Source organism: Ornithorhynchus anatinus, chromosome 4 (genome assembly GCF_004115215.2).
Source record: "Ornithorhynchus anatinus isolate Pmale09 chromosome 4, mOrnAna1.pri.v4, whole genome shotgun sequence".
Taxonomy (NCBI): domain Eukaryota; kingdom Metazoa; phylum Chordata; class Mammalia; order Monotremata; family Ornithorhynchidae; genus Ornithorhynchus; species Ornithorhynchus anatinus.
The window spans coordinates 32,673,205-32,697,149 of NC_041731.1; the positions used below are offsets into that span (position 1 = coordinate 32,673,205).

At 56.2% G+C, this 23,945-nt stretch overlaps 1 protein-coding gene across 1 annotated transcript; it reads left to right on the forward strand.

Annotated features, from left to right (window-relative positions):
• Window positions 1–2,745: 2,745 nt before the first annotated feature.
• Window positions 2,746–18,242, forward strand: TBC1D13 (TBC1 domain family member 13). The gene is made up of 12 exons (XM_029062005.1): window positions 2,746–2,848; window positions 4,477–4,550; window positions 5,897–5,937; window positions 6,462–6,523; window positions 6,733–6,832; window positions 7,525–7,607; window positions 8,344–8,503; window positions 9,203–9,413; window positions 10,971–11,134; window positions 12,217–12,377; window positions 12,694–12,751; window positions 14,642–18,242. Exons 1-12 carry the CDS (start codon window positions 2,826–2,828, stop codon window positions 14,705–14,707), a joined length of 1,203 nt encoding a protein of 400 aa, XP_028917838.1. The 5' UTR covers window positions 2,746–2,825; the 3' UTR covers window positions 14,708–18,242.
• Window positions 18,243–23,945: the final 5,703 nt, after the last annotated feature.

Here is a 23,945-nt window from a genome sequence, read left to right on the forward strand (position 1 = left end):
CAGAGAGACCTTAGGAAATTGTGCAGGCCTAAAAAACCAGCAGGTTCAAGAATTATTTTCCACAAAATAATTGTGGAAAAGCTTCTCAGGGAAAGAGATACAGATGTTGGATCATCAACTTGGTGCGGTCATGAGCCTGTCTACCAACTCTCTTGTATCACACTCTCCCAAGTGCTTAGTAATAATAATAATAATGGGGACATTTGTGGTTTTTTTCATTTTTCTTTAATGGTACTTGTCAAGCGCTTACTATTTGCCAGACACTGTTCTAAGAGCTGGGGTTGATACAAGTTAATCAGGTTCCTTAAGCGCTTACTATGTGTTGAGCACTGAGGTAATAATAAGAATTATTATAATATTTGTTAAGTGCTTACTGTGTGCCAAGCACTGTTCTAAGCACTAGGGTAGATAGAAGGTAATCACGTTGTCCCACACAGGGGTCACAGTCTTAATCTCCATTTTACAGATGTGGTAACTGAGGCAAGGAGAAGTTAAGTGACTTGCCCAAGGTCACACAGCAGACAAGTGGCAGAGCGGGGATCAGCACCCCCGTCCTCTGACTCCCAAGCCCGTGCCCTTGCTGCTCTTCAGGTCCCGCATGGGGCTCCCGGTCCAAATAAGAGGGAGAACAGGTATTGAATCCCCATTTTGCCGATGAGGGAACTGAGGCACAGAGAAGTCAAGTGACTTGTCCAAGGTCCCGCAGCCGGCAAGTGGCAGAGCCTGATGGGACTCCAGGTCCCCTGATTCCTCTGACTTAGTTCAGTGCTCTGCACACAGTAAGCACTCATAAATACCATAAGTGGCGATGATGATGATGATGACGATGATCTACGGAAGCAGGGCAAGAATCAAGTCCTCCAAACACCCTCTTTGGTGTCGCAGTTGGAGATAGAATCTGGTTCTGAGTGCGCTGCTGGCTTGTCCCAGAATGGCACTGCTGATGGTCATCTGCTCCTGGACATAACTGAGTAACTGAGGTAACTGAGCCCCAGAGAAGAGAAGTGACTTGCCCAAAGTCACATAGCAGAAAAGTGGCAGAGCAGGGATTAGCACCCAGGTCCTTCTGACTCCCGGGCCCCTGCTTTATCCAGTAGGCCACGTTGCTTCTCTGGAAAACGGAATATTCTGTGGAATATATCTGATGGTGTCCCCTAAACCCTATGAGGGCTAGCCCTTTCCCAGATCTTGCTATTCCATGTCCTGGAGATCTGGCCCTGTCTCTAATAATAATAATGATAATGGTGGTATTTAAGTGCTTACTATGTGCAAAGCACTGTTCTAGTCTGTAAACTCACTGTGGGCAGGGATTGTCGCTGTTTACTGTTGTATTGTACTCTCCCCAGAGCTTAGTAGAGTGTTCTGCACACATTAAGTACTCAATAAATAAGACCGAATGGATGAATGAATGAATGAAAGGGCAGAAACAGCTTTTACCTGGGGCTCAAGAGGTTTGGCTTCAGCCTCTATGTCTCTGCCAATGATCTGGGAGACTTGCTCTCCACCCCTCAAATTTGTTTTGTTTATTTATTTATTTATTTTTGGTGGTATTTGTTAAGTGCTTACCATGTGCCTGGCACTGTCGTAAATGCTGGGTTAGGTATAAGCTAATCAGGTTGGACACGGTCCCTGCCTCCATGGGGCTCCCAGTCTTCATCCTCATACACGGATGAGGCAACTGAGGCCCACAGAAGTGAAGTGACTTGCCCAAAGTCACACAGCTGACAAGGGACGGAGCCGGGATTTGAACCCATGAGCTCTGACTCCCCAGCCCATGCTCTTTCCATTGAGCCACGGCTGCTTCTCGTGGAAGGGATGAGAGGGATGGAGGTAAGGAGGGATGGGAGGGATGGAGGGGAGGAGGGATGGAGGGGAGGAGGGATGGAGGGGAGGAGGGATGGAAGGGATGGGAGGGATAGAGGGAAGGATGGGAGGTAAGGAAGGAGGGAAGGGAGGAATAGAGGGAAGGAGGGATGGAAGGAAGGAAGGATGGGAGGGAAGGAAGGAAGGAGGGATGGGAGGGAAGGAAGGAAGGAGGGATGGGAGGGATAGGAGGAAGGAGGGATGGGAGGAAGGAGGGATGGGAGGAAGAAGGGATGGGAGGAAGGAGGGATGGAAGGAATGGAGGGAAGGAGGGATGGAAGGGATGGAGGGAAGGAAGGATAGGAAGGAAGGAGGGATGGGAGGGATGGAGGGAAGGAGGGATGGGAGGGAAGGGAGGGAAGGAAAGGATGGGAGGGAAGGAGGGATGGAGGGAGGGATGAAAGGGATGGGAGGGAAGGAGGGATGGAAGGGGTGGAAGGGAGGGAGGGTAGGAGGGATGCAAGGGGTGGAAGGGGTGGAAGGGAATGGAGGGAAGGAGGGATGGAAGGGAAAGAGGGCAGGGAGGAAAGGATGGAGAGAAGGAGGGATGGAGAGAAGGAGGGATGGAAGGAAGGAGGGATGGAAGGTATGGAGGGAAGGACGGATGGAAGGAAAGGAGGGGAGGTAGGAATGGATGGAGGGATGGAAAGGATGGGAGGGGAGGGGAGGGGGGATGGAAGGAGGGAGGGAGGGCGGGGAGGGTGCCGGTCCTGGAGTGTAAAGGTTGTTGTTTGTGGCCGGCGTGTTTGTGGGGGGCACAGGAGGGAGGGAGGCGGGCGGCTGCTGGAGGGCCTGGGGCCTGGGGCGTGGGGTCTGGGGCGTGGGGCCTGGGGCTGGGGCGGCCGGAGCGTTGGGTTTCCGCCCGGAGCCTTTATCGGGAGCGCCCGGGCCGCCCGCCGCACCGGCAACCGACGCCGCCACAACGGCAGCGACGGCCACCGCGGGAGCCGGACCTCAACAATATGTCCAGCCTGCACAGGAGCCGGTGAGCGGCTGCAGGGGGGCTGCAGGGGGCTGCAGGAGCGGGGAGGCTGCAGGGGAGCTGCAGGGAGGCTGCAGGGGAGCTGCAGGAGCAGGAGGGGAGCTGCAGGGGAGCTGCAGGAGCAGGCCCCCCATCCCCAGCTTCCAGGAACCCTCCCTCCCCCCCACTGCACCCCCCCGGCCTTAATTAATTCATTTAACTCTGGTATTCGTGAAGCCCTTACTATGCGCCAGGCACTGACCCCCTGGTGTGGCTACAAGCAAGATGGGGTTGGCCCCTGCCCCACTTGGGGCTCACGGTCTCAACCCCCATTTTACAGATGAGATAACTGAGGCCCAGGGATGCGAAGTGACTTGCCCAAGGACCTGCAGAGACAACCCCCACCACCACCCTGGTCCCAAGTTTTCCCCTTTCAAAACCCCCAAACTCCCTGGGCCTCCCCTGGTGTCCTTCCCTCCTGCCTCTTCCCCCTCCGTAACCCCAAGGCTCCCCGGGCTTCCCGGCCTCCTTTCCTCTCCGTGGCCTCGACCTGCCCCGGGCCTCCCCCTCTGTTGCCTCTTCTCCCTCTTTAACCCCGAGACTCCCCCAACCTCCCCCTCCAGCCCCTTCCCCCACTGTAACCCCGAGACTTCCTTACCCCATTCTTCCCCATAGCCTCCAGTCCTCCCTGTCCTGCTCTTCTCCGTCTTCCCCCTTGGGAAACCCTGAGGCTCCCCCGACCTCCCCCTCTCCTGCCCTTTCCCCCCCTTCCATGACCCCCAGGCTCCCCCGACCTCCCCTTCCCCTGCCCCCTCTGTAACCCCGAGAGACTTCCTTACCCCTTTCTTCCCCATAGCTTCCAGCCCTCCCTGTCCTCCTCTTCTCCTCCCTCTTCCCCCTTGGGAAACCCTGAGGCTTCCCCAACCTCCCCTTCTCCTGCCCGTAACCCCGAGACTTCCTTACCCCTTTCTTCCCCATACTCTGAGGCTCCCCCGACCTCCCCCCTCCTGCCCTTTCCCCCCTTCCATGACCCCGAGACTCCCCAGACTTCCCCGTCCTCCTCCTCCTCCACCCCTTTCCCCTCCACATCCCCAAAGCTCCCCAATCCTCCTCTTTTCTGCCCCTTCCTCTTCCATGACCCCTAGATTCCCCTGGGCCGGGTTCAGGGTGTTCCAAGAGGCCGGGAGCTTTGCAGGGTCGGATGTGGCCTCCCCTGACTTAGGGATCCTAGCCCCAAGCTCCATGGGGGTGCCCCGTCCAGTGGCCGGAGCCCATGTGGGCCAGGTTCACAGGAGGGAAGGTTTCTGCTCCCTCCGACCCACCCACGGCCTCCAGAAACGGTGCCACGGGCCTGATGGCTCTTGCGGCCTCACTGCCCCATCAGGGGAAGCCCTGCCTGATTTGGGGGTCCACGAAGTGTGGGTGGTAGGACCCCGACCGGTCCAGGGCCCACTGATGGACGGGGCGACGCGCCGGGGAGCAGCCCCTGCAGAAAAACTCCACAGAGTTTTCACAGAGGAACAACTTGGGCAGCAGTGGCGGGTTGAGAAAGATCAACAAGGCTGGATTCGGGGCATTTGACGGGGGAAATTGAGCTGGCCTGGGGGCCCCCGCCCTCTGCCTGGCCTTTGGCTTACACCACTCCTTTTCAGGATTGCATATTTCCAAGGTGTCCTGAGTGAGCCCAAAATCGCCCTGGAAAAGCTCCGAGAACTCTGCTTCAGTGGTAAATCTCAGCCGGGGCCCCCGCCTGGGTCATCGGGGGGTGGAGGATGGGCGAGAGGGGGTTGGGGCAGGGAGGATGAGGTCCCTCAAGTTTGGCCCGGAGGGTGGAGAGATGCTGGCAGCAGCCCACAAGTGCAGGGCTCGTTCCAAATGACCGCTGAACTGTTCAGCTCTCGCGGGGTTGCTTTTATCTCTTAGTTACCGGGGACCCCAGACCCGAAGGAAGGTCCGGCCTGACATACCTAGTCTTGATGAAGTTGTTTTGAAGACGTGAATGTTTCAGGCTCCCGGGAAATTCCACACCCTCAGCAGAGAGGGAGGGAGGGGAGAGGTTGAAGGGTCTCGGGCCGGGGCCCCCCCTTGGGCAGTGCTGGACTTAGGCAGCCTAGCACCCTTCTGGGTCTTCCTCACCAAACGAGGGGAGATTGAACTTTGGTTAACGGAGCAGGCCGTGTCAAGGGTCTGACGGGATCAATGTTTAACTTCATGTTAACCCAGACCACACACAACAATGTCTTGGATTCCAGGAAGAGAGGCCAACTTTTCCCGGCTTACCCCAGAGATCGCAGTATACACCCCAAACTTTTTGGCCTCCTTCCTCTGCTGTCCTCCCTTCCCTTTTCTTCCCCCCGACACCCCGCTCTCATCAGGAAATTATTGATTGGGGACTCCTTGATTCATGGAAAATTGGCTTATGACACTTCTCTTCCAAATCAGGTTTATCGGTCTGGGGGCCATTAATATTCTGGGTCAACCTGTGTAGGTGGGTCGGGAGACATTCAGAATTCTGACCCGGCAGGAAGGGGGAAAGCTTGCAGTTTCGTCTCCCCAAAATCTAAACTCTCACCCTGGGGCCCCATGTGCTCTCTGGATTTCTAGGGGCGGGTGCTGGTCGGGCTTCAGCCTGAGGCATTTGTCTCTGAGTTACTGGGCTGAGCTGGAGGTTTGGTTGCCTTCCTGGCATGCCAGACTGTTTGAAATGGAAAAAGGCAATCCCGTGTGGGAGAGAAGCCAGTTTACTTCTGCCCTCAACCCCAGATATGCCCTCACCAACATCCTATGTCGAAAAAGCCCAGAAGTGTGTCCCGCATTTCGCCTCTTGGAAGGAAGAAACTGAATGGAGGCCAAAAGGAAGCATCCCCCTGAGCTCCGAGCCCCTTCATCCTGGCCCCCGAACCCTGGATCATGAACCTGGACCCAAAATAGGGAAAACCCCAGCCTCGGGAGCCAGTGATTCCCGCCCCGCTCTTTCCCCCAACCCACTCCTTGGGGCCACCCATCCCTAGGGGGTGCCTGCTAGGAAATCGGTGCCGGGGTGAGTGATCCTCTACCTGCTGTATTCCACAGGGATCCCTTTTGAGGGCGGAATTCGCTGCCTTTGCTGGAAGGTGGGTGTGGCTGGGGCTTTGCTCTTTTTTCCTCTCCTGTGAGTAACCCATCCCTTTGCCTTCCACCCCCTCTGAACCCCTCTCTCTTCTTGTTCGGTGAAGACCCTGGGGTTTGGGATTCCTCCTCCACCCTGAGCGGCTTTTGGAGGCTCTCCGCCGTTTCTGGGACCTGTTCCCTTCTTGCTTAGCAGCCGCCTGCAAAGAAACCTGGGGAGTTAGTTGGCCTGGGCTTCCCGCCCTGCAGGCTCTACCTAGTTGGAGGGTGGGGGGTCCGAGGGGAAGATGGAGAATCCAGGCATCCTGACAACCCCTGGGCCCTGACACAAGTATCAGAGGCCCCCTGTAGCAGGCGGGGGGAGAGGGCTCAGACCAGAGGAAGGGTCCCTAGGGATCCTGTGGTTCAGAAATGTCCCCGCTCCCAGCGACCGGCTCTTTGAGTTCGCTTTTCGCTGCCGGCTCCTGGCCGTGTCCCAGGCCCAGGGGGAGGTGGTGGACGCCAGCCTCAACCTTTTCCTTTTATGCAGATTCTTTTGAACTACCTCCCTGTGGAGAAGGCCTCATGGACCTCCATCCTGTCCAAGCAGAGGTGAGGCCCCGGGCCGGAACTTCCTCAACGGGCGGCAGCCGGGTCTCGCTCACGCCACGCTGGCCGGGGCCGCTTCTCTGGCCGGAGTGGAGCCGGTGGTCTCGCGGGGCGGCGGAGAGCCGGGGTTGAGACCCCGGGCCAAGGACGAGGAAGGAAACCCAGGCTTCTCCTTCTCCGCCCCCGACCCGATTTCCTCTCTCCTCCACCAGGGAGCTGTATTCCCAGTTCCTGAAGGAAATGATCATCCAGCCCGGTATAGCCAAAGCCAACATGGGCGTCTCCAGAGAGGACGTGACCTTTGAAGACCATGTGAGTCGCGGGGAGGTTCCCGGCTCTTTCTGACCCCAGCCACCCTCCGCAAACCTTTAAGAAGTCTGGAATCCAGGTGTAAAGTGGGAAACGATCGGGAAGTCTGGGGAAGCGAAATCTTGGGTTCACTGCCCAGAAGCAAAGAATCAGATGAATCAGAATCATTTGGGTTTATCCTCTCCACCTTCCGGACACCGCTACCCTCCTCCGCTCCCCGCCCCCACACGCACACTTCCTCTCACTGAATCCATTTTGCATCTGAAGATAGTTGTCCCCTCCAACCCAGGCTGAGCCACTGAAATCGTGCGACTGTCCCGTCTCGTCTGGCTGGGTTTGAGTAATCCCTGGTGGAGGGGAAGGGGGAAGGCAAGGTCTAGAATGGAGTCTTCTGCTGCTGAAGCCCGAGGAAGTCTCCTCTTTAGAGCCACTGTCCTGACACCCCCAGCCTGAAAAACCCAGAGCGTTGAGGATTCCCTTCCCCCTCCCTGCACCGACAACATCACACAGCTGGGGTGGGGATTCAGACCCCCCTTTTTTTCCCCAGGGCTCGATAAGAGGCCAGGGGTCACCAAACTGGCTGGCGGCTATGAGGCTCTCCTAATGGGTAGAGCATATGTCGCTAGAAGCCAAGGCTGGAGCACCAGTTTCAGGCTTCATCTTGCTCTCTCCGTGTCTCTGTCTCTCTCTCTCAGCCACTCAACCCCAACCCCGAAAGCCGGTGGAACACGTACTTCAAGGACAATGAGGTGCTGCTGCAGATAGACAAAGATGTCAGGTAAGCGAGGGCCTGGTCAGGATCTCCTGAGAGGGGAGGGACTAGGGAGGACCCGGAGCAGCTGTGTGTCTTTCGGGTTTTGTTTTATGGTATTTGTTGAGCGTTTACTGTGCGCCGGCCACTGTACTTAACGCCGGGGTAGATACAAGCTAATCAGGTTGGACACAGTCCCTGTCCCACGTATGGGGCTCACGGTCTTAATCCTCATTTTACAGCTGAGGTAACTTCGCCCAGAGAAGTGAAGTGACTTGCCCTAGGTCACACAGCAGTCAAGTGGCGGAGCCGGGATTAGAACGCAGGTCCTTCCGACTCCCCGGCCCGGGCTCTGTCCTCTAGGCCACGCTGCTTCTCGGCTTGAGGGAGGTGACCGGCAGCTAGTGTGTTCACTTCCTTCCTGCCCTCAGCTCTGGCCTGTGGCGGTGTTGGCGGCGGCGGGCTGCAGGGAGGAAGCTGGGAGCCAGAATGTCAGGCGAGGGCAGCTCGTGAGGGCCAGGCTGCTGCAGGGGATTTAAGCCCTGGGTTGGGAGCTCTGACTCTCGTGATCTCTTCCAGTTCAGCCCTGATCATGACCTTGGGCAACTCTCCTCCCCTCCCCGTTCCGGGCTTCTGCTTTTCCCGTGACCTTCCCTCCTCCCAGCCTGTCTGGCAGCGGGGCCTCCAGAGCGCCGTGGGTTCTGCTGGGCCTCTCCCCGGCCTTGACTCACATGGCTCTCCCCCTCTTGTCCCCTTTCCCCAGGAGGCTGTACCCAGACATGTCCTTCTTCCAGACCTGCACCGACTATCCCTGCCTGCTCATCCTGGACCCCCAGAATGAGTTCGAGACCCTCCGCAAGCGGGTGGAGCAGACCACCCTGAAATCACAGACGGTGGCGCGGACCCGAAGCGGCTTCACCAATGTGAGGGCCAGCTTGGGGCCAAGGATCATCTAGGGGTTGAGGGAGCGGCCCTCCCGCTCCCTCCCAGCTTCTGTCCGTGTCTGCCATTGTGCCGGGCAACCAGCACAACGCCTTCGCCCTCACCGGGCCCACACCCCTCGACCCGTTGCGTTCCCCTGCCTCTTCCACCCCACTTCCAGGCTTTCCTGCTTTGGGTTTGGTGGACACTCTGAGAGGAAAGAGAGAGCGGCCTTGTTTTTTTTCAGTTTGGCCAGGGTCATTCGTCTGGCTCCTGGTGAGCCCCTCTGGGGGCCCCAGGTTTCCTCAGAGTGAATCAGACTGCGCTGGCCCCATGGAAGGGGTTGGACCAGGTCTTCCTCCTTGGTCGCCGGCATCACCAAATGGAAGGGGCACCCTTGGTGGCCCCCCAACTTCTGCCCAGCCTCAGCCATTGAGGCCGAGTCCCTGGGCATATGCCACCCTCACTTCCTGGTTCCATTCGGACCTCCATACTCTCCCCCCGCCCAGTCTGGCATCCAGATCCAACACCTCTTTCACTCCTCCCCATTTCTCCCGCCTTGCTCCAGGGACACTCCGTCTAGCCGCTCGGTCAGGCACCTTCCCCAAGGGCAGCCACCCCTCGACCGGGAGGAGAGGGGTGTGGGGCACGAGCATCCTGGAGGAGTTTCCGTAATGGACGTCCCTCCCCTTCCCTTACAGATGAGCTCCCCCCACAAGACCCCAGCCCCCCATTCTCTGAGCGAGTACAAGGTGCTGCCCAACGGCTGCGAGGCGCACTGGGAGGTGGTGGAGCGCATCCTGTTCATCTATGCCAAGCTGAACCCGGGCATCGCCTACGTCCAGGGCATGAACGAGATTGTGGGGCCCCTATACTACACATTCGCCAACGACCCCAACAACGAGGGGAAAGGTGAGGAGGAGCCAGCTGGCCCGGTCCTGCCCGAAGCTGCAGGGTTTGGTGTCAGGAGAGCCAGATTCCAGGCCCTGTTCTTTCTCTCACCTTCTGGGTAACACTGGGCAAGTCATTTCCCCTCCTCTGTGCTTCAGTTTCCTTGTACAATGGGTACAGTAGCAGCCTCTGAGCCTCTTGGATTGTTGGACTGTTGAGGGAACTGATGAGAAAGCACTTTGGAAAAAGTCAAAGGGCTATGGAGAGTCAAAGGAATTTGTTTTGGGGGGTGGTTTTTGTTTGTTTAATGTTTAAGCACTCATTCTGTGCCAGGCTCTGAACTAAGGGCTGGGGAGATATGAGCTCATCAGGTTGGAAGCAGCATGGGCTAGTGGCAAGAGCACGGGTTTGGGACTCAAAGGTCGTGGGTTCTAATCCCGACTCCACCACTTGTCTGCTGTGTAACCTTGGGCAAGTCACTTAGCTTCTCTATGCCTCAGTCACCTCCTCTGTAAAATGGGGATTGAGACCGGTGAGCCCCACGTGGGACAACCTGATCAGCTTGTTTCTATCCCAGTGCTTAGAACAGGGCTCGGAAGCTAGTATGTGTTTAACAAATACCGCAATTATTATGATTGGACACCGTCCATAGCCCATGTGGGGCTCTCAGTCTTGATCCTCATTTTTACAGATGCGGTATCTGAGGCACAGAGAAGGGAAGTGACCTGCCCAGGGTCGCACAACAGACAAGCAGCAGAGCTGCGATTAGAACCCAGATCCTTCCGACTCCCAGACCCGTGCTCTCTCCACTGGTCTTACTGCTTCTCAATCTGGTCTTTGCGCAGTCTCTCTCCCCCCACAGACTGGTCTTTCTACATAGCAACAATGTGTCCCCTTGTTCTGTCACCACAGTCACCCATTATTGGTGGTAAAATTATTCTGGTTCTTTGCGTGCAACGCAGGAGGGCCATCCTCTGATTGATGGCCAGGGCAGAGTGACTTTCCAGCTCCTGCCTCCTTGGCTCTTTGCTTCACCTTGCTGTTTGGGCCACAGAAACGGCATGGCCTAATGGATAGATCACAGACCGCCTGGGAGCCGGAAGGACCTAGGTTCTAATTCCGGCTGCACTGCTTGTCCGCTGTGTGACCTTGGGCAAGTCACTTCACTTCTCTGGACCTCAGTTCCTTCGTCTAAAAATGGAGATTAAGACTGTGAGCTCCATGCGGGATAGGAACTGTGTCCAACCCGATTTGCCCATATCCACTCCAGCGCTTGGAACAGCGCCTGGCACACGGGCTCCATGCCGAGCTCCACCCGCCCAGTCAGGGATCAGCGGCTGGTTGACCTCTTTCCCGCCACTCACGATGGGGGATGTGGCGTGCGGGAGGGCCCCGGGGGGAGATTTATGGGACTGATTCTTCCCGTCTGCCACCCTCGCTTTCACCTCCATGGCTGGATCACCCTCCCTCTGCCCTGGGGGAAACAGTAGCGGGGCTCTGGCCGGGTGGGGAGGGGCGGACCTCGCCTGGCACTCTTGCCATCTCGATCGACACCTCGCCCCCGCGGGTCTCTCCCAGAGCACGCCGAGGCGGACACCTTCTTCTGCTTCACCAACCTGATGTCCGAGATCCGGGACAACTTCATCAAGAGCCTGGATGATTCCCAGTGCGGCATCACCTACAAGATGGAGAAGGTGTATTCCATCCTGAAGGAGAAGGACATGGCGCTCTACCTGAAACTGGTGAGGAGGCGGCTCTGGGCCGTGTCGGGCGGGTTGAGGAAGGTCCGGGGGACGGACGACAGACGGAGAGGAGCAGAACAGCGCCTGGGGCCGACTGGCCATTCTCGGCCTGGGCAACCCTGGTCGACGCAGCAGCTGAGGAGGTGGCCCCGGGTGGTGACTGACTGTCGCTCAGGGCAGACTCCAGTAATCTGGAGGCGCGGGGAATCCGGACTTGGAGCTACCTTTGGGAGGGCATCAGATCCAGGCAGAGGAAAATGCCCTGAACCCCGCGGACCCTCATCTGTTCTTTGACTCTGGAGACAGAGGGGAAAGCTGGGAGTCTCCCTCAGCATCTCGTTCCTCCATCCGGACCCCCTGACCGTCCTGAACTGACTTCTTCTATGTCCGGTGGACCTCTTCTCCCCTGAAAAAATTTCAGCCCATTTCCTCGGTTTCGGGCCCATGGATGTGGAAAGGAGGTGGCTGGCGGGCACTCCCTGCCTCCAGGCTTCCCAGCCGGAGGGTCCGGCAGGAGGGGTGCCAGGGGTCACGGGCTGCCGATCAGCGGGACCCCTGTATCATCCCTCTGGTGGGGACCCGGATTTAGGGAGCCGAGGGGCCGAAGTAAAGCTCATGGCTTCCCCGTCTGATAGTTCGTAATAGTGATAATATAGTCATCTTGGAATTTGCTGAGTGCTAACTCTACCCCCAGCACTGTGGCAGGGACAGGGTATCCAGGTTAGACACAGTCCCCGTTCCCTTCCCCCCCAGCAGGGCTCACAATCTCAGGGGGAGGGAGAACAGGTATTTTCTCCCCCATTTTACAGATGAGGAAACTGAGGCCCAGAGAAGTTAAGTGATCTGTCCAAGGTCACACAACAGGCAAGTGGCGGAGCCGGGATTAGGACCCAGGTCCCCTGACGACCCCCAGGCCCGTGCTTTTTCCACCAGGTCATGCCATTTCCCGCCTGGGCAGCAGGGCCTGGCGCCCTCGCCCAGGGTGAATCCCTCCCTCGCCCACCACCCCCACCCCCACCTGCCTTGCCCCAGGTCAGGGGCCGGTCCTGAGCCCCGCTGCCCTCCTGCCCCCTCCCCCCCAGCAAGATCAGAACATCAAGCCCCAGTTCTTCGCCTTCCGCTGGCTGACGCTGCTGCTGTCCCAAGAGTTCCTGCTGCCCGACGTCATCCGCATCTGGGACTCCCTCTTCGCTGACGACAGCCGCTTTGACTTCCTCCTCCTCGTCTGCTGTTCCATGCTGGTGTGAGTGGGGCGGTCCCTGCCTCCAGCCCAGGGCGTCCCCCTCCCCACCCCCTCGGACCTCACCCCTCCACTCAACCGGGCCGTCCATCTGCCGCTCCGGCCCGGGCTCGGGGCTGACATCCCTTGGGCCATAGACCTCTCTAAAAGATCTTCCCCTGGGATCGGGGGCCGGCAAGGGGGCGGGGCTGAGAGTCCCTCGTAGCCGGGACGCTTTGGGGGTGACCTGTCCCCCGAGAGTCCATCCCACTCCTGCCCTCCCCCAGCACGGGTGAGCCTGGCGCAGGGTTCAGGGTGTCTCTGCTGATGGTTTCTCCAGGTTGATCCGCGAGCAGTTGCTGGGAGGGGACTTCACCCAGAACATGAGGCTGCTGCAGGTGAGAATAGCGGCGGGGGCAGCAGGGCCTAGTTCCCTTCCCTCCTGACAGGTCTCAGCAAATCAATCAATCAATCAAAGGTATCTGTTGGGTGCTTCCTAGGTGCAGAGTGCTGTGCTAAGCTCTTGGGAGAGTACGTTAGAACAGAATTAGCAGACACGTTCCCTAATTCAATTCAGTTGAATTCAGTCGTGTTTTTGTGTGCAGAGCACTGTACTAAGCGCTTGAGAGAGTACAGTATTTCAATAGACACATTCCCTGCCCACAATGGGCTTGCATTCTAGAGGGGGAGACAGACTTTAATATGAATACAGAAGTTACAGATATGGAAATAAATGCTGTGGCACTGGGTTGGGGTGCTGAATAAAGGGAGTAAGTTAGGGTGCCGCCGAAGGGAGTGAGAACAGAGGAAAGGGGGGCTTAGTCAGGGAAGGCCTCTCGGAGGAGTTGTGCCTTCAAGAAGGCTTTGAAGTAGGGGAGAATAACGGTGTGTTGGATTTGAGGAGGGAGGGCGTTCCAGGCCAGAGACAAGACGTGGATGAGAGGTCGGCGGCCGGATGGATGAGGTGGAGGTACAGTGAGAAGGTTAGCAATAGAGGAGCGAAGTGTGCGAGCTGGGTTGTGGTAGGAGAGTAGCGAGGTACATAGGAGGGGGTGAGGTGATTGCTTTAAAGCCAGTATTTGATGCAGCGCTGGATGGGCAGGCACTAGAATTTCTCGAGGAGCGGGGAAGCGTGCCCTGAACCTTTCTGTAGCAAAACGATCCGGGAAATAGAGTGAAGTACGGACTGGAGTGGGGAGAGACAGGGAGGTCAGCGAGAAGGCTGATACCGTAATCAAGGAGGGATAGGATGAGCGATCTTACAGCAGAGGGAGCAGAGCTGCCTTCCCCTACAAATGAGGGTTTTTCAGGGCCTGGGAATGGATCCTTCCCAGAGTTGTCGCTTTTCCTCCTGGCCCCACATACCCCCTCTCCTTCTGGAAATTCTCGGGACATCAAAGTAATGCCTTTCTCCCCCTCTAGATCGTAAGCTCATTGTCGGGGGGGAACACGTCTGCCGACTCTGTTATCATTGCACTCTCTCAAGTGCTTAGTACAGAGCTCTGCACTTGCTAAGCACTGGATCAATCCAATCGGTTGATTAATTGAAGGGAGAGGGCACAAACCCTGTGGAGGCAGCATTGGATTAAGAGCAGGGTGGGAGACAGGCTGGAGTAGTAGCGGGCGTAGCATTTATCAAGCACCCCCTTGGTGAGAGGCACTGAAAAGAAGCTTGGGAAGGATCAAATAAAGAAGTGACACGTTCCCTGCCCACGAGGAGCTGAGGCTCTAAACGGCGAGGGAAAACGTGAAAACACTGACGAACCATTAAGGAAGGTGAAAATAAGTTCACTCGTGTTAGTCGGCTGAAGGGAAGGTGTGACTTGGGAATTGAACTCGGGGTAGGAGGAGGTGGAGTTTTAGGAGGGCTTTGAGCGTGGCAAGGGCAGCAGTCTCTCTCATCGGCGGGTTCAGACACAGAGGCATGACAGACGTTTCATCAGTAAGTAAACCTCCTGTCGCACACTGTCCGCCTGGACCTCGTCCCGCTCCGGAAACGGAAGGTTGGCTCCCACGGTCAGGGCCCTCGGCCTCGTTGCCAACTTGCTACGTGTCCTTAGACCAGTTCCCCTCCTCCTCTGGGCCTCTTTCCACATTGGTACAGAGGCGACTGTGAGAGGCGGAACCAGGCCGGGTGGGTGCAGACAGTTTCTCCGCCCCTATGAGAAAACGGGTGATGGTGCATCATCCCGATCCCTGTAGTTCCCAGACCTACTCCTGGCCCCTCATCCTGTAAGTCGGGGGTGGGCGAACGTGTCTAACTCTCTGCTCTCCCCTCTCCCCCACAGGATTACCCCAACTCGGATGTCCATCAGATCCTAAAGAAAGCCAAGGAACTTCAAGACTCCAATTAGTCCAGGCGAGGAGGGGACAGCGGAGAAGCCCGGGGGCTCTGGATTCCACCCCTCCCCCCTGGCTCGGGGCGCGGGGTCGGTCACCCCCGCCTCTGGGCCCACCAGTCTGCGTTGGTCCTTCGGACTCCAAGAGGCCTCTTCCCCAGCCGGAGCCGCCGGGGCAGCTGAGAGGGGCGGACCGCCGGGCCCCCGCACCAGCCCCTCGCCTCTGTCCGTATGGTATTTTCTCTCCCTGGTGTGAATTTGAGTTTGAATCCTCACGCTCGGCCTTACCCCAGGGTCTGTGGGGGAGGCAGGGGCCGGCGGGGGTGAGCGGCATGTCTCCCCAAGTTGATTCAAACCACCAGGGGCATTAACAGGTTAGTCAGGCTGAATTTGCAGGGGAGGCGGGAGAAGGGGCTTGGGGTGACTCCCTGTGACTCCACCTTCCCATCTTCCCTTCCCACCTCCCACAGGGCAGTGATTGTGCTATTTTGTTGCCTCTTGGGGAGTCGGGGGAGGGTGTTGGGGGGGCCCGCCCCTCTCTTGGGTATGTGAATCCCCCAGGGGCTATGATCTGTTGGCTGGCGCTGCCACTCTTTCCCTCTCCGGAGAAAGCGGAGAGTGGCCCAGGATTCCTGCCCTTTGACCTTTCCTGCTCACTTGCGCTTGTGCTTTCTCTTTCTTTCTCTCTCTCTCCCTCCCACCCCCAAATCTCCTTCTCCCTCCCACCCCCAAATCTTCTCCCTCCCCACCCCCAACAAATCTCCCCTTCGCTCCAAGTTGCCCGATCCCAGGCTGATTCCCCACCAGCCGTAGCGGGGTGGGAGGATGAGCCGGAGTGGCAGCTGTCCATGACACTAAAGCCTTAGAGCAGCGGGCCGTGCCAGCTGCCTGACGTCTGCATTGCTGTGGGCCCAGGCGGGGCTCGCGACTGGTGCTGCCCCCTCGCCTTGGAACCGCTGTGATCCGATCAGATGAGGATGTTGCCTGCGGGGCCAGGTTCAGGTCTGCCCCGGGAAGGAGGAACCTGGTCTTCCCATGGAAAAATGGCCCGGGGCCCGCACAACCCTGGCACTCTTTCCTGTGCCCGGGGCAGGATCCTGATCTCCACTTGCCTGCCTTTGTCATCTCCTTTCCCAGAGGGGCCATTTGGGCCCAGGGCACTTGTCGGGACCTGTTCCTCTCCCGCCGCCGGCAGAGCCGGCCGGGAGCAAGCTCTGGGGAGGAGGGTCGGACCGGGAGAGCGAGCGGTCACTCCATTCTCTAGGGCCAGCGGTTTGAGGGAATTCAAGAGGGTTTGGGCTGAAAGGGGGTAGGCCTGGAGTCGGTTCTTAACAAGGGGACCAGGGATCGGGAAATTGGGACCAACCAGCGGATGGATTCCCTCCCGAGGCCCCCACGGAGTGGGACCACCTCGGCTCTATCTGCCACCGGGCAGCCCTTGGCTGACCGTTTTCCCCCCTGGTTCTGACAGGCTCAGTTTCCTGCTTGTCCTGGGCCGTGGAATGCCCTGAGGCTGGACTGGGGCGATGCTCAATTCCTTGGACTGCCAGGAGCATTTCTGGCACTGGAGGGGGCACTGGCTTCCCCTCTGCCAGGGCTCAGCCGGCTGGTTCCTGGGAGTAGAGAGAGCCGTGGGGGCCCCCTCCCCTGGGTCTGCAGCCACTTGGGTAGCAAGGGCGCCGGGGAGGGGCAGATTCCGGCCGTGACCGCACAGCTACGGTTAGGGACGGGAGGGCGCTTGGGTGACAGAAGGCTTGCTACCTACTCAACCATCAGGGGCATTAGGGTGAATTGGGTTGGTACAGTCCCGTGCCCCTGTTCTCCCCGCCCCCCCGGCCGCCCTCCACCCCACACAGAAGGTCGAAGTGGTCGAGGAAGGGGCCTCCATCCTCCAGGCAGCTGAAACCCAGCGGCGACCACCCCGCTCTGTCCACTTGGCTCATTTTAACCGGCTGCTCAGGCCAGACGGTGCCTAGGTAACTCCTGCAGCACAGGGAAGTCTTCCTCTTTATTTGAGGGTCACGTCGTTGATTTCAGAGGGGCAGAGTTGGAGACTCTGACAGCTTGTCCGAGTTGGGACCCTGAAGGACTACCCCACCTGAATTCCGCCCGTGAGGGTTCCCCGGTTTTTAAAAGTTTCTGATCCCCTCCGGCTCCCTATCCCTTTTCTCTTCCATGCTCTGGATCCCCTTCCTCAGTGCCCCCCGAAGAAGCGCTGCTTGCTGAACAGGAAGTGGGAAGGCCTGACGTGGTTGCTAGTTCTCACCGAGGAGGGGGAAACAGAGCTTCTCTCTTCTCTGGGTGCCGTAGAAACCCCAAGCCCTTGGCATCGAAGGGGGTGGTGAGATTGGTTTGTCGGGGAGGCTCCTGAGCCCCTCCCAAGTGCCGTCCATTCTTGGGTCTGGGCCTTCCGGCGGAAGACAGACCTACCTAGGAGACTGGCTTCCTTCTCCCCGGGCTCTTCCCCAGATTGGAGCTCGGTGCCCGGGTGTGCAAGAGCAGAGCCTTGTCCAGGTGGAGGGAGGGAGCCGTTTGAAGAGGCTGCTCTCTCTCCTCAGAGACCGTCTCTCTTAGGGGGGCGCCCAGCGGGCACTCCAGGGGGCCGTCGGTCTACTGCCTTCTCTTGGGACATAGCCATTTCCTCTCTTTTGATACTTTAGGCTTTGGGCCATGTGCACCGAAAGCCAGAGCCCCACTCTCTAACCCCACCCCCAAGCCCCAGTGACCTGGGCCTGGAAATGGCTTTGAGAGCCAGCCTGCCACACCAGGCTGGAAGCCAGTGAGCGGTGCGATGCTTCAACGGCTTGCCCTCTTCAGAGGGCACTAGCTGCCCCCTCAGACTCTCCCCTCGCCACCCTCCTTTCTCTCCCAATCCCACCTTCCTCAGCCCCTTAGAACAACTCCTTCACTCACTCCGGAGTCCAGGCAGCGTAAAGGCAACCGGCTCACCGGCAGCTGGGATTTTTTTTTACCTCAGCCCCATCGCAGCCTGCACGTACGGGCTCTGGGGCCCAGCCGATCCTGCCCACGGCGATGCTCCCGTTGCAGGGAGAAGGCTCTCCTGGCTCCGCTCCGTCCCTCCCCTCTGCCCCCAGGCTCATGAGTCTCCTCCGAGTCTTGTAGGTACGCAGGGGCCTGAGGTAATGGAGTTGGTAGAGTAAAGGGCAGGGTGGGGGTGGAGAGTATGACTGGAATTCAGGCCAAGGTTGTCCCTTGTGCTCTGGGGCTCCCGCTGATAGGCCTGGGGCGGAGGGTCCCCTGCTTGCTGGGACATTGTGAGAGGGGATGAGTCTTCCAGCGGGTCTGGTCCCTCTGATCCCCAGAGGCTGGTTGGAAGGACCCCCCCCCCCCAGATGCCTTCAGCCAGAGCCCAGGCCTCGAACCTTCTCCTTAACCGGTTTGGTTGGATCTCCTCCCGTGACCCGCAGAAAGACCCTCTGTTTTTGTTTTTTTGCTCCCCTCACACTGCTCTGAATTGTTTATTTTTTTTTTTTATCATTGCTGTTCATGATGATAACTTATCTTAATAAATCACGTGTTTCCTTTGCAATGGGCCCTTTGTTTGTGACAGATATCCTCAGATGGGGGAAGCGGGGTAGAAGAGAAAGAAACCGGTATTGAGGGATTGGGGCCAAGGCCCACCCTCCTGCTCCTTGTAAATCAATCAATGATATTTTTTGAGCACTTAACCGTACGCCGGGCTCCGTACTAAGCGCTTGGAAGAGTACAGCATGACAAAATCGGCAGGCGCATTCCCCGCAGAGAAAGCAGCACGGCGTAGCGGATAGAGCACGGGTCTGAGAGTCAGAGGGCATGGGTTCTAATCCCGGCTCTGCCCCTTGTCTGCTCTGTGACCTTGGGCAAGCCACTTAACTTCTCTGGGCCTCAGTAACCTCATCTGTAAAATGGGGATTGGGACTGTGAGCCCCACGTGGGACCACCTGATTACCTTGTATCTACCCCAGTGCTTAGAACAGTGCTCAGCACATAGTAAGGGTCTAATACCATTATTGTTATTATTATTACTAGGCTCTTGGGAGCCTAGATTTTCTAGGAGGGCAGCCTAGCCGGCATAATAATAATAATGCTGGTATTTGTTAAGCGCTTACTATGTGCCGAGCACTGTTCTAAGCGCTGGGGTAGACACAGGGGAATCAGGTTGTCCCACGTGGGGCTCACAGTCTTAATCCCCATTTTCAGATGAGGCAACTGAGGCACCGAGAAGTTAAGTGACTTGCCCAAAGTCACACAGCTGACAAGTGGCCGAGCCAGGATTTACTTCTAAGATAATAATAATAGGGTATTTATTGAGCACTCACTATGTGCCAAGCACTGCTCTAAGCACTGGGATAATAATAATGATGGCATTTGTTAAGTGCTTACTATGTGCAAAACACTGTTCTAAACGCTGGGGGGATACAAGGTAATCAGGTTGTCCCATATGGGGCTCACAGTCTTCATCCCCATTTTACAGATGAGGTCACTGAGGGACCGAGAAGTGAAGTCACTTGCCCAAAGTCACAAAACCGACAAGCGGCAGATCCGGCATTAGAACCCACGACCTCTGACTCCCGAGCCCGGACTCTTTCCACTGAGCCACGTAATGATATTGGTATTTATTAAGCTCTTTCTATGCCAAGCGCTAGGGGTAGATATGAGAATTTCAGATTGCAGGGAGTCCCTGTCCTACCGGAGGTTTGCAGCCTAAAAGGGATAGGAGAATGGGTATTTTATGCCCATTTTACAGATGAAAAAAATGGAGCAGGTAAGTGGCGGAGCCAGATTTAGGAGCCGCATCTTGATTCCCTCAAGCTGCTGGCCATTATTTGAAGGAATCAACATAGACCTTACCCTCTAGGAGTCCGTCGACAGGAAACACATAATCTTGCCATTAACCTTTGTTCCATTTTGTTATCAATTGATCTTCTTTATTGAGCACTTACAGTGTGCAGAGCACTGTACTAACTGCTTGGGCGAGTACAATATAACAGTTGGCAGACACATTCCCTACCGATAATGTGGTTACAGTCTAGAGGGGAAGACACGTTAATACAAATACATAAATCACAGATACCTAAGTGTGGTGGGGCTGAGGGTCGGGGGTGGTGAATTAAAGGGAGCAAATCCAAGTGCCAGGGTGATGCAGAAGGGAGCGGGAGGGGAAGAAATGAGGGCTCGGTTGGGGAAGGCTTCTTGGAGGAGACGTCCCTTCAGTCGGGCTTTGAAGGTGTCAGAAATGAAGGGGGGAGGGACGTGGGCGAGAGGTCGGCGGCGAGATTGAGGCATCAGAGGAGCAAACCGCTGGAGTAGGAAATGAGAGAGGCTAGGTAGGAATGATGTTAATAATGTTGGTATTTATTAAGCGCTTACTGTGTGCAGAGCACTGTTCTAAGCGCCGGGGTAGATACAGGGTCATCAGGTGGTCCCACGTGAGGCTCACAGTCTTCATCCCCATTTTCCAGATGAGGTCACTGAGGCCCAGAGAATGAAGTGACTGGCCCACAGTCACACAGAGCCGGGATTCGAACCCACGGGTGATTGGAGTACTTGAAAACCGCTGGTGAGGAGTTTCTGGTGGAGGTGGATGAGCAACCAGTGGAGGTTCTTGAGAGAGGGAAATGTGGCCTAAATGGTTCTGTAGAAAAATGACCCAGGCAACAGAGTGCGGCGTGGACTGAAGGGAAGGAGAGGCAGGGAGGTCAGCAAAGAGGCTGAGCGAGAAATCGAGGCGGGAGAGGGTAGAGAAGAAGCGTGGCTCAGGGGAAAGAGCCCGGGCTTGGGAGTCAGGGGTCATGGGTTCGACTCCCGGATCTGCCACTTGTCAGTTGTGTGACTGTGGGCAAGTCACGTAACTTCTCTGTGCCTCAGTTACCTCACCTGTAAAATGAAGATTAACTGTGAGCCTCACATGGGACGATCTGATTACTCTGTATCTCCCACAGCGCTTAGAACAGTGCTCTGCACATAGCGCTTAACAAATACAAATATTATTATTATTCTCGGGGCCTCAGTGACCTCATCTGTAAAATGGGGATGAAGATTGTGAGCCTCACGTGGGACAACCCGATCGCCTTGTATCTCCCCCAGCGCTTAGAACAGTGCTCTGCACATAGTAAGCGCTTAACAAATACCAACATTATTATTATTAAGTGCTTGGATTAACGTGGTAGTAATTTGAAGAGGAAAGGGCGGATTTAGCAATATTGCGAATGTTGAACGGGCGGAATTTGGTGACGGATCAAATACGCAGGTTTAGCGAGAGAGCTGAGTTGAGGAGGAGGATGATGAGGATGGTATTTGTTAAACGCTTACTATGTGCCAGGCACTGTTCTAAGCGCTGCGGTGGCTGCGGTGGTCATCAGGTGGTCCCACGTGGGTCTCACACTTTTTAATCCCCATTTTCCAAGCAAGGGAACCGAGGCACAGGGAAGTGAAGTGACTTGCCCACAGTCACACATCAGACAGGTGGCGGAGTCGACATTAGAACCCACATCCTCCGACTCCCAAGCCTGGGCTCTTAAGGTCAGGGGCTTGTGAGACAGGGAGAAGCAGCATGGCCTAGTGGGGAGAGCCTGGGCCCAGGAGTACCAAGGACCTGGGTTCTAATTTCCAGCTCTGGCTCCACCCCTCGTTTGTTGAGTGACCTTGAACGAATCACTAAAAGTCTCTGAGCCTCAGCTACCTCATCTGTAAAATGAGGATTCAGGCTGTGATTCTCCATGTGGGACGTGGTCTGTGTCCAACCTGATTATCTCGTATCTACCCCAGTGCTTAGTACAGTGCTTGGCACACAGTGAGCGCTTTTGTACGGTAATGGAAAAGTCAGGTGGAGGATGAGGTTTGATTGGGAAGGTGAGAAGTTGTTTCGAACCTGCTGTTTACTGAGGATCTCCCGAGCACGGACTCCCTACCACTCAGTAAGCGCTCAGTACAGTGCCCTGCACCCTGTAAGCGTAGTATTGAGCTGCTTACAGAAGCAGCATGGCATAGTGGAAAGACCCCGGGCTTGGGAGTCAGAGGTCGTGGGTTCTAATCCCGATTCCACCACTGATCAGCCGTGTGACTCTGGGCAAGTCACTTGTCTTCTCTGTGCCTCAGTTCCCTCATCTGTCACATGGGGATGAAGACTGTGAGGCCCCCTTGGGACAACCTGATGACGTATCTTCCCCAGCGCTTAGAACAGTGCTCGGCATATAGTAAACGCTTAACAAATGCCATCATTATTAGTATCATTATCAGGCAGAGGAGACTAATAATAATAATAATAATGTTGGTATTTGTTAAGCGCTTACTAGGTGCCGAGCACTGTTCTAAGCGCTGGGGGAGACACAGGGGAATCAGGTTGTCCCACGTGGTCAGAGGGCCTGGGTTCTAATCTCAGCTCCACCACTTCTCGGTCGACAAATGGTGTATTTATTGAGCTCTTATTGAGTGCAGAGCACTGGACTAAGCACTTGGGAAAGTTGGTAGGAGCCATCCCCGCCCACAAGGAGCTTTTAGGCATGGAACATATCTGCTAATTGGGTTGTACTCTCCCCAGCCCGGGCTCTTGCCACTAAACCACTTCACTCCCCCTCTAAACTGTAAACTCCTTGTGTCTCTTTGGGTGACTGTTTATTGTTAGCACAGGGCTCTGCACCCTGTAAGCGCTCAGTAAGCGCTTAGTACAGTGCTCTGCACCCTGAAAGCATTCAATAAACGCTTAGTATAGCGCTCTGCACTCTGTAACCGCCCAGTAAGTGCTTAGTACAGCCCTCTGCAACCTGTAAGCGTTCAATAAACGCTTAGTATAGCGCTCTGCACCCTGTAACTGCCCAGCAAGCGCTTAGTACAGCGCTCTGCCCTCTGTAAGCATTCAATAAACGCTTAGTATTGAGCTGCTTACAGAAGCAGCGTGGTTTAGTGGAAAGAGCCCAGCTTGTGAAGCAGAGGTCGTGGGTTCTAATCCCGACCCTGCCACTTATCGCCTGGGTGCCTTTGGGCAAGTGACTTCACTCCTCTGGGCCTCAGTTCCCTCCTCTGTAAAATGGGGATTAAGACTGGGAGCCCCACGTGGGGCAACCGATGACCCTGTATCTACCCCAGCGCTTAGAACAGTACTTGGCACATAGTAAGCACTTAACAAATACCATCATCATCATTAGTAGTAGTAGTAGTACAGTGCTTTGCACCCCGTAAGTGGTCAATAAGCAGTTAGTACCGTGCGCTGCACCCCATAAGCGGTCAATTAGCGGTTAGTACAGGGCTATGCACCCCGTAAGCGGTCAATAAGTGGTTACTATAGTACTCTGCACTCCATAAGTGGTGAATAAGTGCTTAGTACGGTGCGCTGCACCCTGTAAGCGCTCAATTGGCGGTTAGTTCGGTGCTCTGCACCACCTAAGCAGTCAATAAAGGCTTAGAACAGTGCTCTACACCTTGTAAAGGCTCAATAAGCGCTTAGTATTCATTCATTCATTCAATAGTATTTATTGAGCGCTTACTATGTGCAGAGCACTGTACTAAGCGCTTGGAATGAACAAGTCGGCAACAGATAGACGGTCCTCGGCACCCCGGAAGCGCTCAATAAGTGAAGGAAGACGATGGAAGGAGGGAACAAATATGCTTGGCACAGAGTAGGCGCTGAAGAAACGCAGCGTGGCTCAGTGGCAAGAACTCTGACCTGGAGTCAGAGGTCGTGGGTTCGAATCCCGGCTCTGCCCCTTGTCAGCTGGGTGACTGTGGGATAGTCACTTCTCTGCGCCTCAGTTCCCTCGCCTGGAAAATGGGGGTTAAAAGTGTGAACCCCACGTGGGACCAGCTGATGACCCTGTATCTCCCCCAGCGTTTAGAACACTGCTCTGCACATAGTAAGCGCTTAACAAATACCAACATTATTATTAGAGAAGCAGTATGGCCCAGTGGCAAGAGCCCGGGCTGGGGAGTCAGAGGTCATGGGTTCGAATAGTGACTCTGCCCCTTGTCAGCTGTGTGACTGTGGGCCAGTCACTTCACTTCTCTGGGCCTCAGTTCCCTCACCAGTAAAATGGGGGTGAAGACTGTGAGCCTCACGTGGGACAACCTGATTCCCCTGTATCTCCCCCAGCGCTTAGAACAGTGCTCTGCACGTAGTAAGCGTTTAACAAATACCAACATTATTATTATAGTGCACGCTCAATAAATACTATTGAATGGATGACACTGTAGGCACCGCAGTTGGAAGCGCTGAAGAAATGCCAACAGTGGAAAGAGCCCGGGCTTTGGAGTCAGGGGT